Source organism: Candida parapsilosis, contig 005569 (assembly GCF_000182765.1).
Source record: "Candida parapsilosis strain CDC317 annotated contig 005569".
Classification (NCBI taxonomy): Eukaryota; Fungi; Ascomycota; class Pichiomycetes; order Serinales; family Debaryomycetaceae; genus Lodderomyces; species Lodderomyces parapsilosis.
In genome coordinates, this window is record NW_023503278.1 from 2045060 (window position 1) to 2070206 (window position 25147).

At 37.7% G+C, this 25147-nt stretch overlaps 12 protein-coding genes and 1 non-coding gene across 13 annotated transcripts; 6 read left to right on the forward strand and 7 right to left on the reverse strand. All coding sequences in view use genetic code 12, as the record gives it.

Moving 5' to 3' along the window:
• Positions 1-70: 70 nt before the first annotated feature.
• On the reverse strand, positions 71-2209 carry BFA1 (Bfa1p; the record flags this gene model as incomplete). The annotated part of the gene is made up of 1 exon (XM_036807254.1): positions 71-2209. One exon carries the CDS (start codon positions 2207-2209, stop codon positions 71-73), a length of 2139 nt encoding a protein of 712 aa, XP_036664109.1.
• A 172-nt stretch (positions 2210-2381) lies between these two features.
• On the reverse strand, positions 2382-7160 carry GSL1 (Gsl1p; the record flags this gene model as incomplete). The annotated part of the gene is made up of 1 exon (XM_036807255.1): positions 2382-7160. The coding sequence occupies one exon, from the start codon at positions 7158-7160 to the stop codon at positions 2382-2384; it is 4779 nt and encodes a 1592-aa protein (XP_036664110.1).
• A 122-nt stretch (positions 7161-7282) lies between these two features.
• On the reverse strand, positions 7283-7355 carry CPAR2_t_cp_Thr(AGU)_40. The gene has a single exon. It is a non-coding gene; the product is annotated as a tRNA-Thr (tRNA).
• Positions 7356-8840: 1485 nt separating this feature from the next.
• Positions 8841-10427, forward strand: CPAR2_109690 (uncharacterized protein; the record flags this gene model as incomplete). The annotated part of the gene is made up of 1 exon (XM_036807256.1): positions 8841-10427. One exon carries the CDS (start codon positions 8841-8843, stop codon positions 10425-10427), a length of 1587 nt encoding a protein of 528 aa, XP_036664111.1.
• Positions 10428-10563: 136 nt separating this feature from the next.
• On the forward strand, positions 10564-11463 carry CPAR2_109700 (retromer subunit; the record flags this gene model as incomplete). The annotated part of the gene is made up of 1 exon (XM_036807258.1): positions 10564-11463. One exon carries the CDS (start codon positions 10564-10566, stop codon positions 11461-11463), a length of 900 nt encoding a protein of 299 aa, XP_036664112.1.
• A 19-nt stretch (positions 11464-11482) lies between these two features.
• On the reverse strand, positions 11483-12040 carry CPAR2_109710 (CCR4-NOT core subunit; the record flags this gene model as incomplete). Its single annotated transcript, XM_036807259.1, has 1 exon — positions 11483-12040. One exon carries the CDS (start codon positions 12038-12040, stop codon positions 11483-11485), a length of 558 nt encoding a protein of 185 aa, XP_036664113.1.
• Positions 12041-12235: 195 nt separating this feature from the next.
• On the forward strand, positions 12236-13114 carry HBR1 (nucleoside-triphosphatase; the record flags this gene model as incomplete). Its single annotated transcript, XM_036807260.1, has 1 exon — positions 12236-13114. One exon carries the CDS (start codon positions 12236-12238, stop codon positions 13112-13114), a length of 879 nt encoding a protein of 292 aa, XP_036664114.1.
• A 64-nt stretch (positions 13115-13178) lies between these two features.
• CTA9 (Cta9p) lies at positions 13179-14465 on the reverse strand (the record flags this gene model as incomplete). The annotated part of the gene is made up of 1 exon (XM_036807261.1): positions 13179-14465. The coding sequence occupies one exon, from the start codon at positions 14463-14465 to the stop codon at positions 13179-13181; it is 1287 nt and encodes a 428-aa protein (XP_036664115.1).
• A 480-nt stretch (positions 14466-14945) lies between these two features.
• Positions 14946-15392, forward strand: TRS20 (TRAPP subunit; the record flags this gene model as incomplete). Its single annotated transcript, XM_036807262.1, has 1 exon — positions 14946-15392. One exon carries the CDS (start codon positions 14946-14948, stop codon positions 15390-15392), a length of 447 nt encoding a protein of 148 aa, XP_036664116.1.
• A 51-nt stretch (positions 15393-15443) lies between these two features.
• Positions 15444-17327, reverse strand: CPAR2_109750 (uncharacterized protein; the record flags this gene model as incomplete). Its single annotated transcript, XM_036807263.1, has 1 exon — positions 15444-17327. One exon carries the CDS (start codon positions 17325-17327, stop codon positions 15444-15446), a length of 1884 nt encoding a protein of 627 aa, XP_036664117.1.
• An 811-nt stretch (positions 17328-18138) lies between these two features.
• On the reverse strand, positions 18139-20379 carry STB5 (Stb5p; the record flags this gene model as incomplete). The annotated part of the gene is made up of 1 exon (XM_036807264.1): positions 18139-20379. One exon carries the CDS (start codon positions 20377-20379, stop codon positions 18139-18141), a length of 2241 nt encoding a protein of 746 aa, XP_036664118.1.
• A 322-nt stretch (positions 20380-20701) lies between these two features.
• On the forward strand, positions 20702-22078 carry CPAR2_109770 (N,N-dimethylaniline monooxygenase; the record flags this gene model as incomplete). The annotated part of the gene is made up of 1 exon (XM_036807265.1): positions 20702-22078. One exon carries the CDS (start codon positions 20702-20704, stop codon positions 22076-22078), a length of 1377 nt encoding a protein of 458 aa, XP_036664119.1.
• A 184-nt stretch (positions 22079-22262) lies between these two features.
• CPAR2_109780 (uncharacterized protein) lies at positions 22263-24263 on the forward strand (the record flags this gene model as incomplete). Its single annotated transcript, XM_036807266.1, has 1 exon — positions 22263-24263. One exon carries the CDS (start codon positions 22263-22265, stop codon positions 24261-24263), a length of 2001 nt encoding a protein of 666 aa, XP_036664120.1.
• Between the last annotated feature and the right edge of the window lie 884 nt (positions 24264-25147).

Sequence of the window (25147 nt, forward strand, 5' to 3'; positions counted from 1 at the left end):
TGATAAATTGTTACATATTCAATACATAAAAAAAAAAAAATAGAATTGGACCTGGTTATTGGCTGTTTTTTTAATCTTCCATAATCAATTTGCGTATCTCCCAATAATAATCCAACTTGACATCGTTATTATCATCAATAAACCAATGGCCAATTTTACGATTGATTTTGGCTTCTTCTTTGGTGAATTTATCAATTAGTTTTTGACTAAGGGGTGGGATGAAAAGTGAGCCATTATCGTTTACCGTCTGCTGCTGCTGCTGTTGTTGTTGTTGCTGATGTGGTTGTGATTGTAACAAAGTAGACCTCGATCTCGATATTGATGGATGTAGTTGCAGCTGTTGTTGTATGGGTTGTATAGAAGTGGTCGATGATGTGGTTCTCTGCGTAAATTGGCTCAACCCACGTCTTGAAATTGGTGATTGAAGAACATAGATTGTATTTGTCGCTCCTTTTGTCCCAACATTTGTTCCACCAAGTCTTGGTCTCGTTGGCGAATACTGATCTATGCGTCGTTGTTGTTGTTGTTGTTGTTGCTGCTGCTGCTCGTGATGCTGACGAATGGTTTCTAAAGGCTCAATTAAATCCGGTATATCATCAAAAATATATTCATCATCTTGATCTAAATTGATCCATTTCAAATTGACATCATCATACAACATGTTTCCTTGTCGTTTCTTACCTGCGAAATCACCATCGGCTGCGTCAGCGTCTTTATCAAAAGCACCATCGTGGTTGTGACTTATTGTCACGGGTGGTTCAATCTCCTTCAAGGTGATCAATGATGGTTTTTGTTCGAATCGAAGTAAATCTACCTCATTACCCTCCCATCGGTTTTGCGCCTTGTTGAAAACCATTGATTTCGATCGTGGAATGATGTAGTCACCTACTTTACCTTTACCTTCACCATCGTGAAAGTATCGTATGTGGCCCATTTTTGGATGAGCATGAGGACGATGATGATGGTGTCGATGATTTTGGTGGTAGCCGCCACTTGTGTGAATATCTCTACCATTATCTTTTCTCGGATGAGATTTGGCTGTAGCCCCATCTTTATCCTTCCGCTCAGCGTATTTGTCAAGCAATTGAATACGTGATTCAGGATCAGGGATTCTAGGCTTGTTGTAAAATGAAGGTATGCGATCGAGTTTGTTAATCACTCGATTATCAAAGTTGAAACTTGGTGGTGGTTGGTATTGTTGTTCGTGCAATGTGTCACCAGTCAAATCCATTGTTGATTTGAATTTTTTGAGTGTATTAGTTTGGTTTTTAGCCAATGATGGCATCGATTGTTTATTGAGTAAAGATTGTCTTGCAGTGTCACCGGAATCACGACTTCGGTGCTTCTGCGTCTGCTGCTGCTGATGCTGCTGATGCTGCTGATGCTGCTTGATCTTTTGAATACTCTCTTCGAAATCACCTTCAAACCCATCTTCAAATTCCTCATAATCATCTCTCGTAAAATCATAATTGATTGTTTTCTCATTTTCCAAATGATCCAACATGCCCAAATTAGTGCTTGTCAATTTGTGACCACCAGCACCATTCGTCACTATACCATCGCGTAATTTCAAAGTTTGATTAGGATCGTCCTTAATGCCAATACTACGATTGTTTTTATGCTCGAGTAAGTCTCTTAGTTCTCGCTCTGCTTCCTGTTGTTGAGCCACTTTTTTGGCAATCAAACGTTGGTTCATTTGTTGATAAATGCTTTGATTTTTGCTAAAGCATTCATCCCAACCTTCAAATTCATCTTGTGAAAGTTCTGAAGTTATATCGGTATCATTCTCTTCACTGTACTCGCTCAATGCATCTCTTGTTATTCGTTTTGCAGCGCTGCTGTTGCTGTTTCTTGTGGCATTATTGGTTCTACCTCCACTTGATTTGCTTGATCTTGTATGTTGTGGTGAAGAAGAAGAAGTGAGCTCGTTCTTGGGCGTTAGTTGAAACAGAGGCAGCAGGTTGTTAATATGTAATTGGTTAATCCTTAGGGTTTCTAATCCATCAGCATCATCATTGTTGGTGTCCTTGTTTTCTCCATGCCGTTGTTGTTGTTGTTGTTGTTGTTGTTGTTGTTGTTGTTGTTGTGATTGCTGCTTCTGTCTGTTGGAACTGAAATCTATTGACTCGACGTCACCAAATATCTCATCTTCTTCTTGGTTATCAGCAAACCTCTTTAGTAGGTCCGTTTTAGCTTTCGATTGCTTCATCAGTTGTGGATCTACTAAATAGACTGTTTCTCTTTATCCTATTCCAAAAGAGGTCCAACAGTATCTACAGAAAACTTCGGTCATAATAAAAATAGTTGTACTGTATATAAAAAAAGGTAAACCAAACAAAACAAAACTCTCTTGCCAAATCTGCACGACTTTGTTTTTCTTTTCAGTTGCCAGATCCATTTGCAGCAATAACCATCTTGGTCAACTTCTTTTGCAACTTTAGCAATTGTGATTTGAATAACGGCGGAATAACAACAAGTGATATGAAGGTAGCCACTATTAACACAAAGAGGAAAAAGTATCGAACAACCTGCCAGTTTTTTTTTCTCCTTTGTCTTTTCGATATGATTGCCCTTTTGAATTGTCGACTTGGTTTCAACCAAAACAAAAGGCTTGTATGCAATGTATCAATGTATGGCACAAACAATAGGGGAAGCATAACCAAGAGTAACACATGTCCCAAAACGAAATCAAACGTAAACTTGTTCAACTCCAACATTTTAATAATCAACTCACGCATATTCTGTGTAATGACTCTGAATCCCAACCCACTACGGTACCATTTGCCTGACCACCATGCTTTATTCGTAACATTTTCACCGCGTTCTCGAGAAACACACGTAATCAATATAAAACTGGAAAATGCTCGATGAAAACTGAAAACAACCAACAACGCACTGATCAAATGAATAAAGCTATATTCTTGTAAAAGAAACAAAAACTCGATATTGACAACATGAAATAAAATGGACAAAAAATGGGCCAATGCTGCAAAGAATGAAGGAATTCTCATGACACAGAGTCCAATTACTGGAGCCACTGTCATTGACAACACCCAAATAAATAACAAGACAACAATGTTCAACACATATGGTGCGAAAATGGCAATGGCCACTCTAATCAATGGATTCGCCAAATCCAACACAAACAACTTGTTCGATGAATAAAGAAACAAAAATGGAATCAAATACAAAATAAAACTAATCAATGGAGTTGCCACCTCCCCTAAAAGCAAATTGAACGTCGTTGAATTCCTCCCCAGTAAATGCCCTTCGAATTTTTCCCCCGTCAAACGTGATCGTTCATTTTGACAAAATTGAATCCACGATGACTCTTTGGCTTTTGAATTTCCTCTTGATAACCAACGTATGAAATCTCTATAATCAAGGAAGAAATCCATAAAGCTAAATTGATGGGGATTAAACATAAAAGGGGCAAAACACAACGCCAATACAGTGATGACAAACCAAAGTAACGCTACTCGCTTCACAGTCATCATTCCAAATAAAATCACCATAAAAATTTCAATGCCGCTGTATATTGACAAATTTGCATATCTGGTGTACAATGTAGCAAATGAAATCCTTGAAATGGCAAAATCCCTCCCCGTAGCAATATATTGTGCTTCGCCAAATACAAAATTGTCACGCAATGCCCGGGAATACACTTGACATAAGAAAACTTCAAAAAATGGCGATAACGAAACAATGTGCAAAATCACTCGAAATATAGATCTAACAAACCCCTTTTCAATCAATTCCTGGATAATCAATGGAAGGAACGATATGAAAAAACACACAAACACGGAAAGGATAAACCGATCAATCCAGTTCAAAACCGGCATCAATGTATGACACCCAGCAACAGGATTACTTTCATCACATTCAACAGTATTGTGATTCAACGCCCCCAAATTCATCACCAAAAACATAAATATCTTGACGGACAACATTATTGACAAGTTGTTTATATGAAATCCGGGGTGGGCATAGTAAAATGACAAAAATCGGTCGATAGGTAATCTTGTCCCAAGGTAGAAGTACTCTCTTGACAAAAGTTGTTCGCCCATCCCAGCACCAATTTTTTTGGTGAAATTGACAATTGATTGGAATCCCAAATCACGTCCTTTGCCACATTGGTAATAATCGAAATGTTTGATTCGTCCACCACGACACATTGCCGTTATACCGGCATAGATATCCTCATTCAAATGCAATCCACGTTGTGCTTTCGATATTCCTCCTCTAGTTGTCATAAATATTCCATTGAGAAAATCAGGGTGTCCATAGTGTAATTTAGACCCGATTTCACCCATGGTTCTAGCAAACAAAGTACCAAATGTTTGCTCTTTCCCCGCGGCAATATCACCAAGTATGCCAATGTTTTGAGAAAATATAAACTCTCTAGACCCAACGATTGCAACCGTTGGGGGCGAATCCAATGGCGAATCAGCTGTATATCCATAAGACACATCAAGATCCATTTCTTCAAACTCAGTTAATAACGATTTGATTTTTATGCATTCTTCCACGTAATTATCCTGATTAGAGTCAATAACCTGAATGTACTCACCACGGTAAAATATCAAGGCATTATTTTGATTATCGGATTTACCATCACCCAAAATCGGATTCCCTGATAAACGAATCTTGAATCGTTTGCGGTAGTTGCCAAGATGATCCCTCTGCGAAACATCCAACAAGGTCGAGTAGTAAGTGCCATTTTCAACTTCCAAAATTGCAATCTTTACATTAGGAAATGCGCGAAACAATACATCAGCATCATCGATAGTTTCTGGGGTAAAACTTTGAAAATTTTGCATCGCTACAATCAAATTGAATTTACGATCAACAAACTCTTGCATCTCTCGTTCAATGAATAAATCACCTTCACTTTCAAACCCAATATTTTCGCTACGATACAAAATCTTTAAGGCAACTTCATAATTCATAAACCCAGATACGGTTCGATACAATGTTTGACAACGCAATGCCGCCCATATTCTGGTTCGTAAAGTGTTCTCTGGTGCTGAATCTTTAAAACCGATGCAATAATATGGTAAATCCTCGTTTTGTTTGAACTTTTCATATTCATTCAAGCCCTCATCATTGTCGTCATCATCATCATCAAGTGACTGAATCATTTTGCTATCCTTGACAAACGAACTCCATTCCTTTGAGTGAAGCTGTTTCAAGTATTCTAACAATGTTAATTTTGAAAACGATTGTTCCTTGATTAGGTCCTTCAACCCTAAGAGGATCTTTTCCGAATAATGTGGTATAAGGACCGTGAAAGCTGGCATCGACACCACTGGAAATGGATCAGGAAGTGGACTGGATAACGATTGGGCAAAGAATGTAATTCTCCTTTCCCATTCTTCCTCTATTTTGATATACGCTAAAAGTTTGAACGTATTATCATCTTCATTGGCAAAAAATAATGGTGGTTTCACATTCCCTTCGTCTTCTTCACGTTGGTAAATCAACTTCTTGACCTGCTCAACTGAAAGAATGTGCTCCCTAAACATGGAAATAACAATACCATTCCATATTTGCGAAATAACCAAAATCAAACTATTGGATGAATCACCATGATAAACTTTGGTCAAAATCCTATCTGGTAATCTCGAGAAAATGTTTCTCCATGGAGTGAAAATCGACACTCCCAATGAAAACGACAACCCAACGGAGAATATCACGTTGCAAATGACATACCAAAGATATGTGTCAAGAAAGAATAAGATCAAATCAGTGAAATAAAACAAACACAATGTGATTTTGGGCTGCGCTGGACAAAGGAAATGACCATCATTGCAATTCAATGTCAATGTAGATAGAATCTGAATGGGGTCTTTTAGTGAAAGAATCAAAAAGAAATATGATTCAGAATATTTAGCTGCAAACACAACCACCCATAATGAAATTGAAAATGCTCGATTTCTCAAGGTCAATTTCGGGAATGAATTTGAAAAAATTGAGCTAAAGCTACCAGGAGGTACCATTGCTAAATAAACAAACGTTAAAATCGAAAATGTCAACAACAACCCAGAAACAACATTGCCTTTGTAAGAATACTCTGACCATGGAAGGAATATAAATATGACAACAATTGGAGCAATATTCAAAATCAACAAAATTGCACAAGTGATCAATTTTTTGACATTCTTACTATTAATGAATAAGAACTCCGAAATTGCTGCGAAAAGTGAAATCAAGGCTGCGATTGCGCCCCCAGCCGACACTATTGCCAATCGTACATGCGCCAATGGCGACTTTTCCGGTGTGTAATCTGCCGTGTACAAAGATGGTGAGTTGAATGACATAAAGTACCAGAATACCGACACATGCACAATCCAGATTCGGTTAAAATTGTTCAATACATGAATCCATGTTCTTCTTTCTCTATATGTCTTTGATAATGATTTTTTCCAATCTATCAAGTGTATCTCTTTAAATCTGTCCTTTCTTTTGATCTTGTAAACTCTAGTTCCGTTGTCTAATCTAATCTTGTATAACCCCCCGGGACTCCAAAAATGTTGATTGACATCGTCGTAGCCAATTGTTTGGGAATGGTCAATTTCCTTCCTACTCCATCGGTCTCCGACTAATTTGTACTGTTGATCCCTTAAAAATTTGTACAACGGGGTGATGATCTTTTCTAGAAAGTAGTACCTTTCAAGATCGGGACCCACATAATCCAAAGCACATTGATATATAAAGCAAATGCACTCTGGCATGAATCTGACATTATTCGCTTCGCCCCATATCAACAAGTACAACGCAATTTGAAACACGTAATCTTCCTCTCTAAACGAGCTCAATCTATGCCTCCATTCATCATTCTCCATAGTAACAAACCTGTCCTTAGGAGTCCACGTCTCATCTTCGTATGGAAATTGTGCAGTCACGTACCATTTCTTATAGTTGGCAGAATCTCCACCAATATAGTGTAAATGTAACGATAATAATGCTTCTGAACAATCCATCCTACTCGATCGAGAGTCCAATTGGGTCATAAACAATTCATACATGTTATTCACATTATCTTCTTGAAACCCAAACCTTCGACCAAGGTTAGTAAAGGTGGCTAAGATTGTGTCGGTAGACACTTTGGCACCATTATCTTTACACCAAGCATGATAAGGGCCGTCATTGTAGGTCATTGACAGAGGTGAGTCAGTCATGTGTGATGAATAAAAGGGGCGATGGTGAAGGCGCAACGGTGTAAAATTTAGGAAGGACAAAGTGAAACTTTTTGCAACAAAAAATAACAAAAAAGTAATAATGCTCTCAGCAGGATTCGAACCTACGATCTCCTCATTACTAGTGAGGTGCCTTACCAACTTGGCCATAAGAGCAATTTTTAGCAAAGTGAAGTAGCGGTAATTTTGTGAGACATACTCCCAAATTACGATTTTACACTTTTTAACTTTTCATTGTGTGTGGATGAACGCTATAAATTACTCTGAAGAGCTTGTACTAAAATCATGAGCCAAAAGCGGCTTGTCCAAAAAGGACTTGAAAAGATGGAGCTTATAGTCATTTTGGTGATTATATATTGTTGCTTTTTTGTTAAGAATTGCTGCAAAAAATTCAAAAAAAAGTATCGCTTTTCTTATTTACTCTGAATGAACTAACGAAAGTTCAGGTCTATATTTATAATGTAAACCTTTATGGACAAGTCGAAAAAAAAGATTCTAGAAACAGTAAACATCTTTACCAAAATCGATTTACATATCCCTCTCATGGACACTGATTGGAAAAAACTCTTAACTTGCTTTGCCCCTAGCACCATTACATTTTAATAATCATGCCATTGAGAAAAGATTGTACTGCAATTTTTACGTTCATAATGGTGGATCAAGATAAGAGGGTGATGATATTAAAGATGAAGATGAGCATTATTCCACGAATAAGATGATGTTTCAGTTTCACAACCATACCAACTCTCTCACGACAAGCAAATTTACTATTGTTTCTCTTGTAAGTTACGTGGATTTTCTTGATCCAATGGAGTAAATGCAACTGAGTAAACTGATTTGAAAAATAAACATTTGTTGTAGTTTTTGGTTGTGGTTTCCGTTTTAATTTTGCAGCCACAACATATGATGAACAGCAACACAAGCGTAATAGTCTCATGTAAGACACCCAATCCAATGAAGTCAATGTATTATAAAGCTAATGACTTACGAGTGATATAGCCCTTTAATTGCTACTTTGCAACATTTTTCTTTTTTAATAGCTTCAGCTTCTAGTTTCAAAGCTAACTCTTGTATGACGTAATAGCACTATCAATACGGCGCAAAAAAAAAATATTGCCGTCGAGAGTGGATCAAACAAAGATACAAATGAGTCCACCATGTGGTCACGACCACATAGAACTTTCTGCGTGGAATTTCCCCTTATTACTAAATTGCGTCGCATGTTTCTCCAACCCCAGCCGTTCGTATATAAAAAAAAGCCACGTGAATGTGTCACAGCTCAAACAGTTTGCTCTTTTTGTGTCCGAATTTCATGTTGCTCTACCAAACCAAAACATTCATTCCCGAGAAATGTATTACGAAACGTACGTACTTGGGAGCCTCAGTTGGGTCCATTTCAAAACAATTGACAGTCTTAGAGTAAACTAATTGAGTAGACACAGTCTCAAAACACAATTTCCAAGTGTTCGTATCCTTTTAACAATTCATTCCCAATTGATTATATCGAGTCATTTCATTTCTCAGTTTTGTGTAACTTGCATCCTTTGTCTTGAGCATCTAGACGCTTTACAGCAATTTTAATCCGGGCCATGAGAAACCTTTCTTTTCCCTTTCTTTCCTCAATCGAGGTACAGACAAAGCATGAGTTATTCCAACAACAAGTACCCTCCACCAGAGTACCCCCCTTCTGGTGGTCCACAGTACAACCACGGAGGTTACAACAACAACAACAACAACAACAATAACCACGATGATACTTACTACGTGCAACCTGACTTGGAAAATGTAAACAACGAAAAGCCACAACCTTCACAGGACTTTGATCAAAGTTTCAAAATCGAAAAGCCAAGATTGAATGATTGGCCATTCACCATTTTCTTTTTGCTAGTAGTTGCTGGATTCATTGCAATTGCCGGTATCACGTTGAATGCATTGAGAGAAACGTACTCAGATCAGGGGTCAGGTATTTATGGCTCCTCCGACTCTTTCACGGTGAATAGAAACACTGTTATTCTATTCGCTTTTGTTATTGTTTTAGCCATAGTCATGACTGCATTGGGGCTCCTATTTATCAGATCATTTGCAAAACAATTTATCTATGTTGCTTGTGTTTTGAATGTGGTGCTATCTGTGGGAACAGCAATTTTCTACTTTGTTGAACATTACTACAGTGCTGCAATTGTGTTTTTGATATTTGGATTGTTTGCGGCTTTCTGTTATTGGCGTGCAAGAAGCAGAATCCCTCTAAGTGCAACCATCTTGAGAATTGTGATTGATGTCATGAAGCAATACCCCTCCACCTTGATTACGGCATTTTTTGGACTCGTAATCAGTTCTGGATTTGGTGTATTGTTTAGTATTGTGATTGTGGGTACTTATGTTAAGTTCAAGCCAAACGCAGACAACACTGCCTGTGAAGTTGGGGGAGGCTCATGTAGTCAAGGGAAGTTAGTTGGTGTACTCATTTTTGTTTTTTTTGCTGGATACTACATTTCCGAAGTGATCAAAAACGTTATTCATGTTGTTATTTCGGGAATCTATGGAACATGGTACTACTTGTCAAATTCAGACCAAGGGGCACCAAGACACCCAGCATTATCATCATTAAAGAGAGCTTTGACATATTGTTTCGGTTCGATCTGTTTTGGTTCCTTGATTGTTGCATTTATTCAATTGGTGAGACAATTGATCAACATCGTGAGATCACAATTTGTTGACTCTTTTGCTGGCCAGTGTGCTTTGATTATCGTTGATTTCATAGTTCGTTTTATTGATTGGTTGGTGCAATATTTCAACAGATATGCATATTCGTACGTTGCGCTTTATGGAAAGCCATATATTCGTTCAGCAAAGGACACTTTTGATTTGTTTAGATTTAAGGGAATGGATGCATTGGTGAATGACATGTTTATCAATGTGGCATTAAACTTTTACTCATTGTTTGTCGCTTATTTGTCGTCATTATTGGCATACCTTTATCTCAAGTTTACCAAGCCTGGTTACAATTCGGATGGTAATTACTACGCTCCTATTGTGGCATTCACATTTTTGATTTCAATGCAAATCACAAGCGTCACTTTAAGTGTTATTGGATCGGGTGTTGCCACATTTTTTGTTTGTTTGAGTAAAGACCCAGAAATCTTGCAAATGCTGCAAAGAGACGAATTATTCAACCAAATTCAAAGAAACTATCCTCAAGTGTACCAAAAGATTAATACCAATCATTAGATAGCGTGTATAACACTGTGTAAGTGAAATTTAATTCAAATATCTCTCCTCCAAGCACCACATGTTGCGACTTTGTTCAACAAAAAAACAATCGTGAATTTGACAAAAGCACTTGATCGCTCATAGTACACTCACAATGTTGACTCTAGCAATTGGTGACTTGTTCATCCCAGAACGAGCTATAGATATACCTCAGAAGTTTAAAAAGTTATTGGCACCAAATCCACAAAGCATGCCCACCAACAGCAAAATAGATCGAGTTGTATGTTTGGGCAATATACTCAACTCAACATCAACCCTACAGTTCCTAAACAATATTTCACCAAAGTTTGACCTAGTAAAAGGCGAATATGATGATGCAGATATGATATCACAACAGTTGCAGTTGATTGTTGAATCACAAACAAAGTCGCTTTCAAGAAGAGAAACTACCAACGCCAAAATTCCAATACACGGTCGATTTGTTCATGACAACTTAAAAATCGGATTCACTAACGGCACCCAGATTGTTCCGCGAGGTGATCCATTAGCATTGAGTGCATTTGCAAGAGAATTAGATGTAGACGTATTGATATGGGGCGGAACGCACCGAGTAGAAGCATATACATTGGATGGTAAATTCTTTGTGAATCCAGGAAGCGCCACTGGTGCTTTCAGTTTCGACTGGCCTGAATTTGAAGATGAGGAGGAAGACCAGGAAGAGGAAAGTGATTCGGAGAAGGTGGGAAAGAAAAGTGAGAGGAAGCGACAAACTGAAGTGAGTGACTCAACACACTTGACTGAAGGTAATAACGAAGTGGACACGAAGAAAGTAGAGAACAAAGAAAAGACGGAAAAAACTGATCAAGGTGAATCAAATAAGGAAGCAGTAGCTAATGACGCATTCAAGGAAACGCTCTATGAGGTCACGGAGCTCAACACTAACATCCCTTCATTCTGCTTACTAGATACCAAGGGTTCCACTTGCATCCTTTACATTTATACATATTTCCACAACGAAGTGAAAGTGGATAAAGTTACATACAACAAAGAATAATAAACAAAACATTCCCATCTCAAGCTTGTACAGAACTATAATGCAATACAAACTCCTTTCTAATCTTTTCCCAATTATGAGGGTCGAAAAATATGTATACTCCCTTTTCTACATCTTGACCTATCAAGATTGGCTCCACATTACTATCTTTTGTTAGCCAAACTTGGATATCCTTATGATATCTCCAATTTCGAGCAACCAATTCTCTCGCGGCATATTCTTGCAACGTATCTCTCGGTTTCATGTAAAAGATATAAAACAATGTCTCATCAGTGAAATTTTGAATCTTGGAATCACATGTTGATGGGTCTATTTTATGGTCTTTCAATTGAGAATTTTGTAAATCTAAAGGTATTTGAAAATATGGCTCAACTTCACTTCGAGATGTTTCCAGCCACGGACTTGCAAGGTTTTTCAATATATTCACGTTGGGTGATAGATCTAACCCACATTTACTGATATCTTGACCTATTGCGAAACTCGTGATATCAGTTTGCTTCATTCTCACCAACGACGAGAGACCCTGTAGGCCATATTTGGCTAAATCATTGGATTCAGTGTTTGACGGTAGCGTCATTGTTTGACTAGATCCTATACTAGCACCTGTAGTTACCATGTTATCTGTGGTATTCCTATTAGCGTTGGTACAGACGGTGGTAATTCCATTCAACCACGGATTTATTTTTTTTTTCTTTCTTCTTCTTTCAAAGTGCTCTCCTTGTAGCGCACCACAGCAATTGCAAAACTTATTCAAAGTCATCGAGATTAAGCCATGCCAGAGTCTAGGAGAAACATTCCAAATATAATCATCACTGGTACGCCCGGATGTGGTAAGTCATCCCATTCGCAATCCTTGGTCGATCAGCTAAATCGAGGATTTGCAAAAGAGACAACTATAAGGTTTAAGCATTTCGATGTAAGTGCCTTCGCAAAAGAAAAAGATTGTCTTGAGTCATACGACAAGGAACTCGATACGCATGTTGTTGATGAGGATAAACTATTGGATGAATTAGAGCCAGAATTGGAAAAAGGTGGTGCCATCGTAGATTGGCATTGTTGTGAAATATTCCCTGAACGATTGATTGATTTAGTGGTTGTGTTACGAACCGACAACTCACAACTTCATGAAAGGTTAACGAAAAGAAACTACAAGGATAACAAGATACAGGAGAATTTGGACTGTGAGATTATGGAGGTTATTTTGACAGAGGCAAGGGAGAGTTATATACCAGAAATTGTTATCGAATTAAGAAGTGATAAAGCTGAGGATTTGGATGAAAATGTTGATAGAATCAGCGCGTGGGTCGAGAATTGGATCAAAGATCATCCAAGGGGGGTCACCAATGAATTGCAAACCGTGGATGGTGACGCAAGCGACAGCGATGATGATGAAGATAATGACAATGAAGATGGCGAGTTGGTAACCAGTGGAGAAGACGAAGGATCATACATTCCAGATAATGAAGAGGATTCAGATGATGCGCTTGCTAGCTATCATGAGTCGGAGGATCCGGCTACAGTTGAAGATGGACTTACAAACCAACAAAAGTATGAACTAGAGCAAAAAGAACAAGACGACGTTGAAGTACTCGATGAAGAGGATGAAGAGACGAATGAGTATACTGAACACCAAGAGGACGTTTCAGAGTAGACAAACACTAATTTGTGTACTAGTAGATACGAAACAAACTATAAACAATACTTTTGTGATGAGGTTATTTCTTTTCCGATTGATACTGCTCTTCAAACAAATGGACAAATTTCTGCACTTTACCAACCTTGATGAATTTGAACTTTTTATTTTGCTTGATGTATGACGGAACAGCAGCCGAATCAGAATTATAGGCATATTGTAGCCCATACTTGTCATCAGTGTTGATCATTGAGACAGAATGACTCGAGGACATGCGTGACACGGCTCTCCTTCTGGTAGGCGATTGGAATGAGGATTTGCGGGAGAATCTCATTATTTCATCATCGTCTTCAATGTGTTTCTTTGGCGAAGATGAAGCAAATCTATGCACTTGAAAATCATCTGCGTACTCTCTATCACTTTCTTCGTATGACACTTCAACCAAGTCATCAAGGTGTATCTGATCCTCTGGGGTTAATGGTGAAAGCTTTATCGGTTGTTTAAGTGCCTCATTCTGGAAAAGAATCTGTTCTCCATCCTGATTCACCTGCTTGTCCTCATCGTTATGTCTTAAATTATTTATATTTTCAAGAAAAGTATGCTTACATTTCAATCCCTTCTCTTCGTCGCTAATATCGCTAAATCTTCTCCGAAACTCGTCAGTTAGTGTCTCATTGGAAACCAAAGGCTCAATATGAGCTCCACCAATATCATCTGCCAAGTACAATGCATCGTCTTCGCTACATTCCAAAGTAGAATCGCTGACATCAGAGTTTGAGCCATCGTTTTTTACCTTGTGCTGGCACCGTAGATGTATACAAAGTTCCTTGATGTATTGCTTGATTCCAGCAACTAATTCGCCTCTTGGATCATGAGATTGTAGTAGTTGAAAATTTTCATCTTCTTCGATTATGAAATTTCCTAATGCGTCAAAATTGGATACAACTAATCTAAATGTGACAACAAATACATCTTTTGTTTGAAGAACATCCGGTTGAATCTTGTTTTTCTTCCGACTGGTGATTATATCATAAAGATAATTTTGTCTCAGTGTGGAATCACCACAACTTTGAACAACTGAGATCATGTTCGTTTGCAACAACGTAAGGAGGTCGGTAGAACTCCGACTCACCAAAGAATTAAGTTCAATATGGACAGTTATTTCAATACAGTTGTTGCTGCATTCCTCTGAGATTCTCTTTTGTCGGGATTTTGATATTGAATTAATTAAACTTGCAACTTTTCTCGGTATATCAGAAGAGTGAATAAAGTTTGGCTTTATTTGATCACCGCCGGTAGCTGCATCTCGACTTGCTGAATGCGCATTGTGTTCTGTCTGCAGGCGATATATTGCTCTATTCAAGTACATTGTTGGTGTCTTGAAAGAAAGGTAATGTGGTCTCCGTTTTTTTTTTTCTTTGTGTGTTTGTTTTGGGTACCTTTTTAAACGCTTTAGTGAAACACCAATGATTCCGAAGCTGGTTGACTAGTCTTGTGTTCAGTGGGAAATGGGGATGAGGATGTGGCTGAATGACTTGACAGTGTTGTGTTTCGAATATCCCCTTGTAACTTGATCCAATGTGGTCTTGTCTTGTGTTGTGTTCTTTTATTGTTTACTTTTTATTTTTTTTATTTTCGGTATTTTCCTTCCACAAACACTTTTGTACACAAAACATCCACACCGCAATAGTAATTTTCAAACATTCTCAACATCTCAAAAAGAGGTCAGCACTACGTTTCTCTGATGTCAGCCTGAGATTACCTTTCTACAAGCACACGCCATTGCCAACTATTCAATTCACACATGTCATCGTACTACTTTGTTATAATTGGAACGCGTGATAACCCCATGTACGAGGCTGAATTTTCTTCATTCAAACATGGGTTTTCATCTGCTGCCGCTCCAGCATCGGCGCCATCAGTAATTACAGGCACTTCACAACAACTTCCAGGAAAATCACAATTTACGACCTCCACCAAAGAATTACTACCGTTTATTGCAAATGCAAGTCTTGATATAATCGAAGAACAAATGTGGTCAACACAGGCTTTGAATTTAGGCAAGATTGATCAATTCTATGGCATCTTTATTAGTGCTTACTTAACTCAAGGAAGTATCAAGTTCGTACTTTGTTATGATTCAAATAAAGACGAGAACAGCATACGGCAGTTTTTCCAAGATGTCAATGAACTTTATGTCAAGATTTTAATGAATCCATTCTATAATGTTAATGATGCAATACTAGCTCCGGAATTTGATTACAAGGTGAAATTACTAGCTAAAAAGTATTTATAGACAAAAAATTATTATGAAGATAGACTTGTTCTTGCAGTGAACAATAGAGCTTTACTTTGGTTTCTCCTCTGGTGGATTTTGCAACACCTTATCTGTTTCGATCTTGTAATCACCATTGCCAGTTTCAACAATAATCCCCTGGTTTTTCAAAGTTTCGAACATGTCTTGAGGAATCCATCCACCAGTGGCACTAAATGGACTAGAGACAGTCTCCATTTGGTAATCACTCAAATCCAGTTGGTGCTTATCTAAAAATTCTTCATCATACTTGATGGGGAATTCAGAATCATCCTTGTCCTGATTGACTAATTCATTGGCAACATAGGCATCCCACATAGCTTGCAATTGAACAATCGAACCTTCAACATAAAGATAATCCTTTGGAGTTTTTAAGTCAAGGGCTTGCAAGTATGGTGATTTCAAAACTTTTAAATGTGGAGATGCCACTGCAATTAAATCATGTCTGTGTTTGTTCAATTCAATCTCCCAAAGTCTTTCATTTCTAGTTTTGTAGTACATGAACTCATATTGTTGCTTTTCTGCCGGGTCCATCTCGGGGTATCCAGGAATATCTTCTTCCAAGTTGTACACTTTAGCTCCATGGTATGAGACAAAGTTTGGGTAGCTTGTCAAGATAAATGGTTTTATTGTGGTGTTTTCAAAGTCGATAAAATAGTCACCCCCTTTCGATTCGATTACATTCAATGGATCCAAATCCGGTACAAACAATTTGGGTTCAAAAAGCTTTTCAACATTCATGATTGATTTCGATTTGGGATTTATTAATTTAGGAGTAATTGTTTTTAAATGTTCGAATGTTTTGATTTGATCCTGTATAAGTTGTTTATCAGAAACATCCCCAGCATCAGCATCAATAATGGCCAATTTGTTTTTGGCATTTTCCAACTCAATGTCAGCCACTGACTCCATAACTTGTAATGGATTGGAAGCATTCCAAGGTCCATTGTATTGGTCAATGGTCTTTTGTGACAATTTGTTCTTGCCCTTGGTAAATTGTTTTTCAACACTTGGCCCAATCCTCCATCTGTTGAGCAACTTTTCATCCTCCTCGTCATTGTATGGCTCTTCAGACTGCAAAGTTGGTGCAACATCGTTGTAAAAATACAAGGAACCAAATTTATTAAACGTAACTTCAAGTATGCCATCCTGAAACTTGGCGATTGGGCCAATAACCAGTTTCAACTTTTCATCAGTCTCTTTAGAGTCCGAATCCAAAGGATGCCATTTTTTCATTAATAAATCACCTTCAATAAACTCTTGTAAAATGAATGGTGATCCAACTTCATTTTCTGAATTCACACCATAAGCAATTACTTTTGGAACTTTCAAGTTCAATTTCAAATCCAAGAAATCTAAAGTTGCCACTTCGCTTTTGATCTTGGACGCAATTGCGGCATCTGAATCGATCTTGTACGGAATTCTCAAAATCAATTCTTTTGCTGTTGACAATGTCACTTTATATATCCTATGATGCTTCCCTTCGTGTATGGAAGCAATTGACTTAACAATGAGCTTATCGGATTTAGGACCAATCAAACCATCGGTCAAGTTTTGTTGTAATACAAATGATCCTTTATTTTCCTTTGGCGCTGGCAATTTCTCATTAGAGTTAATGCGAAGTCCATTTAACTCATTGAGCGAAGTTGTCAATCCCTCAATTGAAAAGACAGTCTCACGTTGCTTCTTCATCAACTTATCATCTTTCAACCAAGAGCCCCAACTGTATTGGAAAAATGGTGTTCTTTTGGGATCTTTTGAATCGGATAATTTGGTGAAAACTTCAGTTGCTCCATTGTCATTAGATGATGATGAAGTGGCAAATTTTCTTGACATTGGGGCGATCCGTGCAATGCTGGTAGCATTCCTGGATACGGAGGCTCCGATCAAACTAGTCCTTGCAATTCTAGACAACATTTTGTGGAGACGGGGAATATAACTTCTGTGGAAGGGAGAAGAATTTGCAGTAGAAAGTTGAACAGAAAAAAAGGTCCCAAGAAAAAATATCACAAGTCACGTGAACAAATAGAGTTGCAAAAACATCTACTTACGTCATACGGTCTTTTTAATTTATATTCATACCAGTGTGACATTAATTTTTCAAACCAGTGCGACATATTTTTTTGCACCACCTACTCACCCATAGTAATCTCTGTACCTCTAATCCGATTGAAGAACCCGATCCTGTTGAATTAGGGCAATAAATTTAAGAGTATGGAATAATATCAAATCAGAATTCTTTTTTGTTTGAGCTTAGTCATTTCCTACTTTCATTTCTCAAAGGTTTTGATGACATTTTCTCAAATTAAATGCCGTTCCCTTCCTATTCATTAATCTGGGGACTTGTACTTTAGAAGGATCTCAGTTCCAAACAGTGTTGCATATGGTCATTGGCATGTCTACAGAAGCCTTGACAGCTTTCTAAGGTTATCTTTGTTGTCGCTTCTTTCACTTTTGGTATCAACTGTTCTTTTCTAGATAAATTTGACCGTTTAACCTTGGCCTTACACATGGGTGAGAACTCTTCAATTGCGTTTAGTCCTGGCGAATAAGGAGGCAAAAACACTAATCTTATATGATGTTTTGTCCTTTTTCCTACCTAAAACAAAATTATGTCGCACTAACATAAATAAAAAATAAAAAGACTGTATTATCTTCTCCTTTATTAATATTACATTTCAAAAAAAAATACTCATACATCAATATATAATGCACACTCCCGCCTGAATCAGCTCTCAAACCCGTACATGTATTGACTGTCAATGCATAGATCCACAGAATGTACATTTAATATCTCATGGTAAGAACTCGATGCCCCAAGAAGCTCTTTTGACAAATTGTCCATATCACTGGTATGTCCATCAGTCAAAGTAATCTCCAACAACTTGTTTTCAATTTTTTTGAAAACCTCGGCGCATTTTTTCGCCACAACCCAATCACTTCCAAATGCTTGAAAAATCTCTATACAATAGCAAATCTCTGTTTTCGACTCCATTAGATCAATTGCCCATTTGCATAGACAATACAATATTGTAGTACACACCATGAGAAATCGGTATAACGTGGTCCAATTTAGTGGGAGTGATTTCGACTTGAACAATTTGTACGTCGATGATAATGTTTGTAAACATGCTTTACCCAAAGTATCGAGTTTATCCTGCAGTGGTTGTGGGTTCAAGTATGAGGGACGGTAAAGTAGAATGAGCAAATGATTATATCTTGCCGTAAACCACGGTATCAGCGCCCTAAAAGCTAACGACTGTTTCGGTCTTGTTGTGGTATGCTCCAATTCGTTTGCTTTACTATGCCATTCTTCAATCTCATTGCGCAATTCTTGCAAAACTTGCTCGCGTAACTCCTCTTCAGACTGACCTTTGTTTTGGAATTGCTTGTGAACATTGACTGAGTGTACTCTTCGCAAAATTTGACCTTCAATTTGCCTTAAATGAATGACCAATCGGTAAGTTGTTATATCATCCAACTCATCATCATCTAGAATCTGTGGCAAGGGAACATTTATGTCGTCATCATGAAGCGCCACTGGCCTACCCAAAGTAACCGAGGTTAATCGGTCAATAGTATAAACCGACCACAAAAGTCTCGTTCTCATTTCAATTTGCCGCACCGTCATGCGCTCAGATTCTTGTTTGGAGACTGCCTGATTCAAACCTAAATGAATAGCCATTCTTGCCAATTTACCAGCAATTTCCCAAGCGATAAATTCAGCAGGATTGAAGAATGAGTACAATGCCAACAACATCAAGTTCTTCATACTAACGATATCATTCTTGGAAATATTGTTGTGTACACTTGCCAATGCCATGGAGACAAAATATTCCGAAATGCGTTTCTCCCTACCAATGATTCCCGATCTTTCCAAATGTGTGCCACCAATTGCCAACACCATATACAATTCATATTGATCCAGGAACTCCTCCAATGACACACAATCACTATCGTCATCCTGAAACATTTGATTAAACTTGACAAGAAATTCATTCTTGTTGATCACGGGACATATCCTGTATGTGTGCATAAAAAATGCATTCATGATCCGCGTCAACAATACTTTATCAATTATCGGTGGTATAATACTGACATTAGAATTTGTTTTGATGCCAACTGCACCATACAACACTTTTGAAATTTGTTTCGGGTATGCATCAAAGCTTGGTGCTCGAGCGTCGATTGGATTTAAAGTGGCTGGTGGAGTGGTGTTTGTGGGAAATGATTGCCCATCATGAACGGTATTGTGGTCTTGCAATGGGACATCCGTCTGCAGTTGCAGTTGTTCTTGGAGTTGGAGTTGCAGTTGCAGTTGCTGTTGCTGTACCTGATGTTGATTCGAATGATGATGTTGCTCCTGCTGCTTATCATGCTCTGGGTGTCGTTGTTGTCCATTGATCGGCGTCATAGATCTCAAATCCGAATGATTGTGTTCGATACTAGCGTACGGCATGCTATAGTTTGTGTGGAGTTGAGGATGAAACAATCTTGCTTGCTGCGTTTGAGTTTGGGTTTGGGTTTGGGTTTGCGCTTGCATTTGCATTTGGTCCAGATGTTGAGTCAAGTACGACAGACTATCCAGAATCGCCGGACTCAAATTCTCAAGACTTTGATGTACCACATTTGGACTCGTTGAGTTGAGTGCATTATTATTATTATTATTGTCATGTTGTGGGGTCGATGGTCCATCCCCGTTAAATTTCAATTTATCTCTCTTTGTCACCCTCTGTTTCCTTGGAACATACTGACACTCTTCGCCAGCTTTATCACAGTTTGAACATTCTGGTTTGGCTTTATTGCATTTCTTCTTCAATTTTCTGCATCGTAAACAACTAGTCACTTTTGCAACTGGCTCGTTGGCTATTTGTTCGATTTGATGGTGACTAAAGTTGTTGCCGTTCCCATCGGTTACTGGGAACTTTTTTACCCTGAATTTTGTTACTGATGATTCTGGTGACAGCATAAAGGGATCAGTGGTTTCTATTGTTTTAAAGCTACTGTTGTGCGAACGGGTAACTAACTTTTGTATGGGAAAGAAAAATCATGTTTTCACTTTTTAGTTTTTGTGGTGAGAAACTGTTTTTTTTTTTTTTTTTCTTTCTTTCTTTCACCCCGGAACTCGTAAAATGCTAATTTAAGCTCATGCCGCTTCGGGCGGGACTTTCTCGTGGGTGCCCACACAAGCATTCCGATAAAAGAAAATTCTCAGGCAATATAAATAAAGAAGCTATTCTTCTTTGACGCGGGATTGAACTATCTAAATAAATGAAAGTTGGCTCTTGAAGATGACCAAGATACAACCATTATTTAATAAAATTGCTATAATAGGGGGAGGTCCAGCTGGACTTGCCGCCGCCAAGGCACTTGCTTTCGAACCTGTTAATTTCGCAGCAATTGATGTCTTTGAAAGAAGAGACCACTTGGGTGGCTTGTGGTACCACAATGGTGACAAGTCATTGATACATCCTCATGTGCCCAGTACTAGTCCAACGGATGGTGATATTCCCGATAAGAATGCCAATGCATCAGACATGTACTTTTCAGCAATTTACCAATATATGGAAACAAACATTACCCATTGGTTGATGCTGTATCGTAATCTCCCGTTTCCCTCAGGAACATTCATTTACCCAGAGAGGCAGAAAGTGTTGAAGTATATCCAAGAGTATATTGATACGATACCTCATGAAAAGGTAAACATTCATTTAAACTCCAACGTGACTCGAGTTGAAAGAGTAAAGGGAGTTTGGGAGATTGACGTAGAGGGTTACGACAACACGGTGCATTGTTTGGAGTATGATGCAGTGATTATTGCCAATGGACATTTCAACACCCCGTTTATCCCCAATATTGATGGATTGTCTGAATGGAATAAACAGTTGCCCAATACCATTCTTCATTCAAAGTATTTTGAATCGCCAAATACTTTTAGAGGGAAAAGAGTACTAGTTATAGGTAATTCCGCTAGTGGAGTTGATATCTCAACGCAAATCAGTACTGTTGCTGAAAAAGTGTATGTTTCAGTACGAGACTTGGAGAAAATTGGGTTTCAAAATGACTTGATTGAATATATTGATTTGATTGAAAAGTACGATTGGAAGGATAGATTGGTGGTTACAAAATCGGGTTATAAAATTACCAACATTGACGTCATCATTTTCTGCACTGGGTATCTTTACAGTTTGCCATTCTTGTCTCAAGATGTGATTAAAGACGGGGCACATGTACACAATGTGTACAAGCAAATCTTCAATGTTGATGAGCCATCACTTACTTTCGTGGCATTATTGAAAAATGTTGTTCCTATGCCATTATCAGAGTCACAATCGGCATTGATTGCTCGATTTTACAGTGGGAGATACGAGCTTCCAAGCCAAAAAGAGAGACTGAAATCATACGAAAAAGATTTGGTTGAAAAAGGTGATGGGTCGAAATTCCACGTTTATGGAGTTCCTGAGGATATAGAGTATTATCGACACTTGCAAGAATTGATTGATGCACAAGGGTTACGGACTCCTGGGTTAGTTGCACCAATATGGGATGATAAATTGGCTCATGAACGATTGATGTCGGCAGAATTGAAAAATAAGAGGTTACAGGAACTTGTTGAGCATGTGAAAAAGTTACGATCTGAAGGTAAGGATTTTGAATTACCACAGTAAGGGAAGGTCCAATGAATGTTGTGGTACATTGTGATGATCATTCACATTTTGTTTTTTTTTTTTTGCAACACTATTCCATTCTTTTGTGTGTGTTAACTACTCCTCTGTTATTTTTTTTTTTTTTTTTACAACCAATATTGAACACATTTCCTGTTGAAGCCATCCCCCCCCTCCCACTACCACGATGCAAGCTCAACTTGTTAAACAGAGGGTTACTAACCAACAATCACAATTGCTTATCCATGAGTTGATTAGTGTTTCCATTTATTGTGTTACCTTTTTGCGAGATGTGTTTGAAGAAAACAATTATATCGACACCAAATACTACAATGAGAGGTACCCACGGCCCGACGCAAACTACATCAGAACAAAGAGGTTAAGACCTGGTATTACCACATTTGCTGATCTGATTATTAAATGTGTTGATGAAGGAATTAAAGATTCCATTGAACGGGGGTATTTGAAAGCAGTACTGTTTGTAATTCAAATACCAAGTGATGGTGGGTATTCAGTTTGTGAAAGTTACATGTTTGGCATCAATTATCTGACAAACCAAGTGCTGTTGTCGGTTAACAATAACAATAAGACTGAGACTGAGGTAGAAGTGTTTGAGTATGATCAAATTATAAGTCAAATTCAGGGAATGATTAAACGATTAATTGTCATGACCCAATCGTTTGATTTGTTACCACGCGAGAAATCAGTCTTGATTAAATTGTTATTCAATGATTCATGCCCAAAGGATTATCAACCACCACATTTTGTCGATGCGTCGGATTTACCACCAACTACAATCAAGATTGATAAAAAAAGATCTTCTGGTATAAATGACCTTGGTTGTGTGAATACTGGATGCAACAAGGTGAAGTTGAGTGTATTGGTTGCTGATAAAACTGGTGTAAGCTCTATGGATGTGGATCCATTTGATGTATTTGATGGATGCAATGATGATGAACCTATTGGCGATGTTCCTCCTGCGTCATCTTCTTTACATTTGGATAGTTTTTTGAATACAGGTGGGAATGAAACAGCTGCACCTACTCAGTTTGTGTCAGCATCAGCATCAGCATCAGCATCAGCATCATTTTTGTCGTTGCATGCTAAAGTAGTTGCAGTTGCACCAACTTGTCAGAAATGCAATGTAAAACTTAATCTTGTTGAGTACGGGTATAACAAAACACCGTTAAAGAGACCACTCACTTGTACAAAATGCATGTTTGGTTCCAATATTGATAAAGATTTAATTGTGTTGCAAAAAATTAGACTCTTGTGGGATTATCTTTGTCATCATGAGTTCCCCAACACCAAACAATTGTTGGCATTGACTAGGTTGACTTTAAGCGATGGTGATATATTTAGGAGTATGTTTAATCATTTGTTGCTGGAAAATGTCCTTGTTATTAATAGAGGTATGGGTGGGAATGGGAAACTACAATTTGAACATGGAACGATAAATTATCGTATTGGATGTGGTGAATTTACTGCCATGGTGGATGGGATCATTGATAATTATGGTACACCATTGATTAAAAATCAATGTTATTGTATAATTTTTGTTCCCATGTCACACGAGCAGTTTCCTTATTTATCATACAATGAATCATTAGTTGATTTGTATTTCCCCAATCTACAATTACCAAGAATCAACTTTGTTAAATTGAATTTGAGGAAATTTAAAGCAAGGTGTTTACAAAATGAAACTCAATTTGATAGTAGTAGTGGTGGAATAGGTGGAGTTTGTGCGACTGTGATTCCAGATTCACAAGCATCACCAGGGGTGGTTGCTGTAAAGAAGAAAAAGCAAATCAGGTACAGAGCAGTTCCTCGTGTTGTTGAATCTGTTGTTGATAATGATGATGATGATGATGAAAATGAAAATGATGATGAAGGTAAAGAAGATGCAATTAATATTGATGCATCGTCAATTGTCGGTGGTGGTGGTGGTGGTAGTAGTGGTGGAGACACAATACAGCAAGAAGAAAGTGAAGAAGATCAGGATACCATTATGCAAACCACAAAGCAAGTTAAGGATTTGTCATTTGCTGATTCAATCGAGTATTTGTCCCAAGAGCCATTACCATTAAAGTTGGAAGAAACAACATTAAAGAGAAATAGAGCAAGTAGTTTGAAACAACTGCAAGAGAGGCAAATAAAGAAACGGAAAGTCAGTGTGAATAAAGTTTAGATCGAGGGTGTCGTATATCTGTGTATATGTATCTGTATATGTATCTGTACGTGTATTTGTGTGTGTTTTAACGTTTAATGTTTCGGTTGTTCCGACGGAGAAGAACAGTTGTAAAAGTTTTTTGTAGCATATTGTTAGTTTGCGCAATTGCGTGTGTTGTGTAAAGATGAGAGGCGGACAATCGAAAAAAAAAAAAAAAAAAAAAAAAAAAGATACAAAAAAAGAACAAATTGCTCTCAACAAAGTGTCCTGTAAATTGAAATACAGATTGAATTTAAATGAGTGTAAAAACCAGTGAGTATCTTTAGGAAAGTGAGTTGAATGTATAAAGAGAGAGTAAGGAAATGGATGTGTGACTCTTTTCTACCAAATCAACTATGGCTGAATTTTATTTAAGTATCATAGTGTGTATTTTCTAATTTAGTTTTGCGCTTCTCCTTCGTTTAAGGAGAAGAGGTTTACGTAATAGAAGAAAGTCATTTTCTTCTTCTTCTTCTTCTTCTTCTTTCAGCATAACAACAACAACAATAGAAGCAAAAAAAAACAAGAAAAAAGAAATTTATTTACTTTATGTTTTTTTTTTTTCTTTTTCGAGTTTGTGTAATATTAGTGTCTTTTTTCTGCTTTCTATTGTTGTTTTTTGGCATGAGTCGTGTACTATGGTCGTGTGTTGGTTGGTTGTTGTTGTCTAAATAAATTGGGAAAGTAATACGAACAACCAAAAAGAAGTTCTTACAAGATATCAATTTACGGTATAGTCCACATAAACTACAACACTTGTATATATATATATACACGCATATATATATATATATACGCCTTAGTTTGTAATATACTAACTTGTGAATATGCCATATATACAATATGCGATATATATATATATT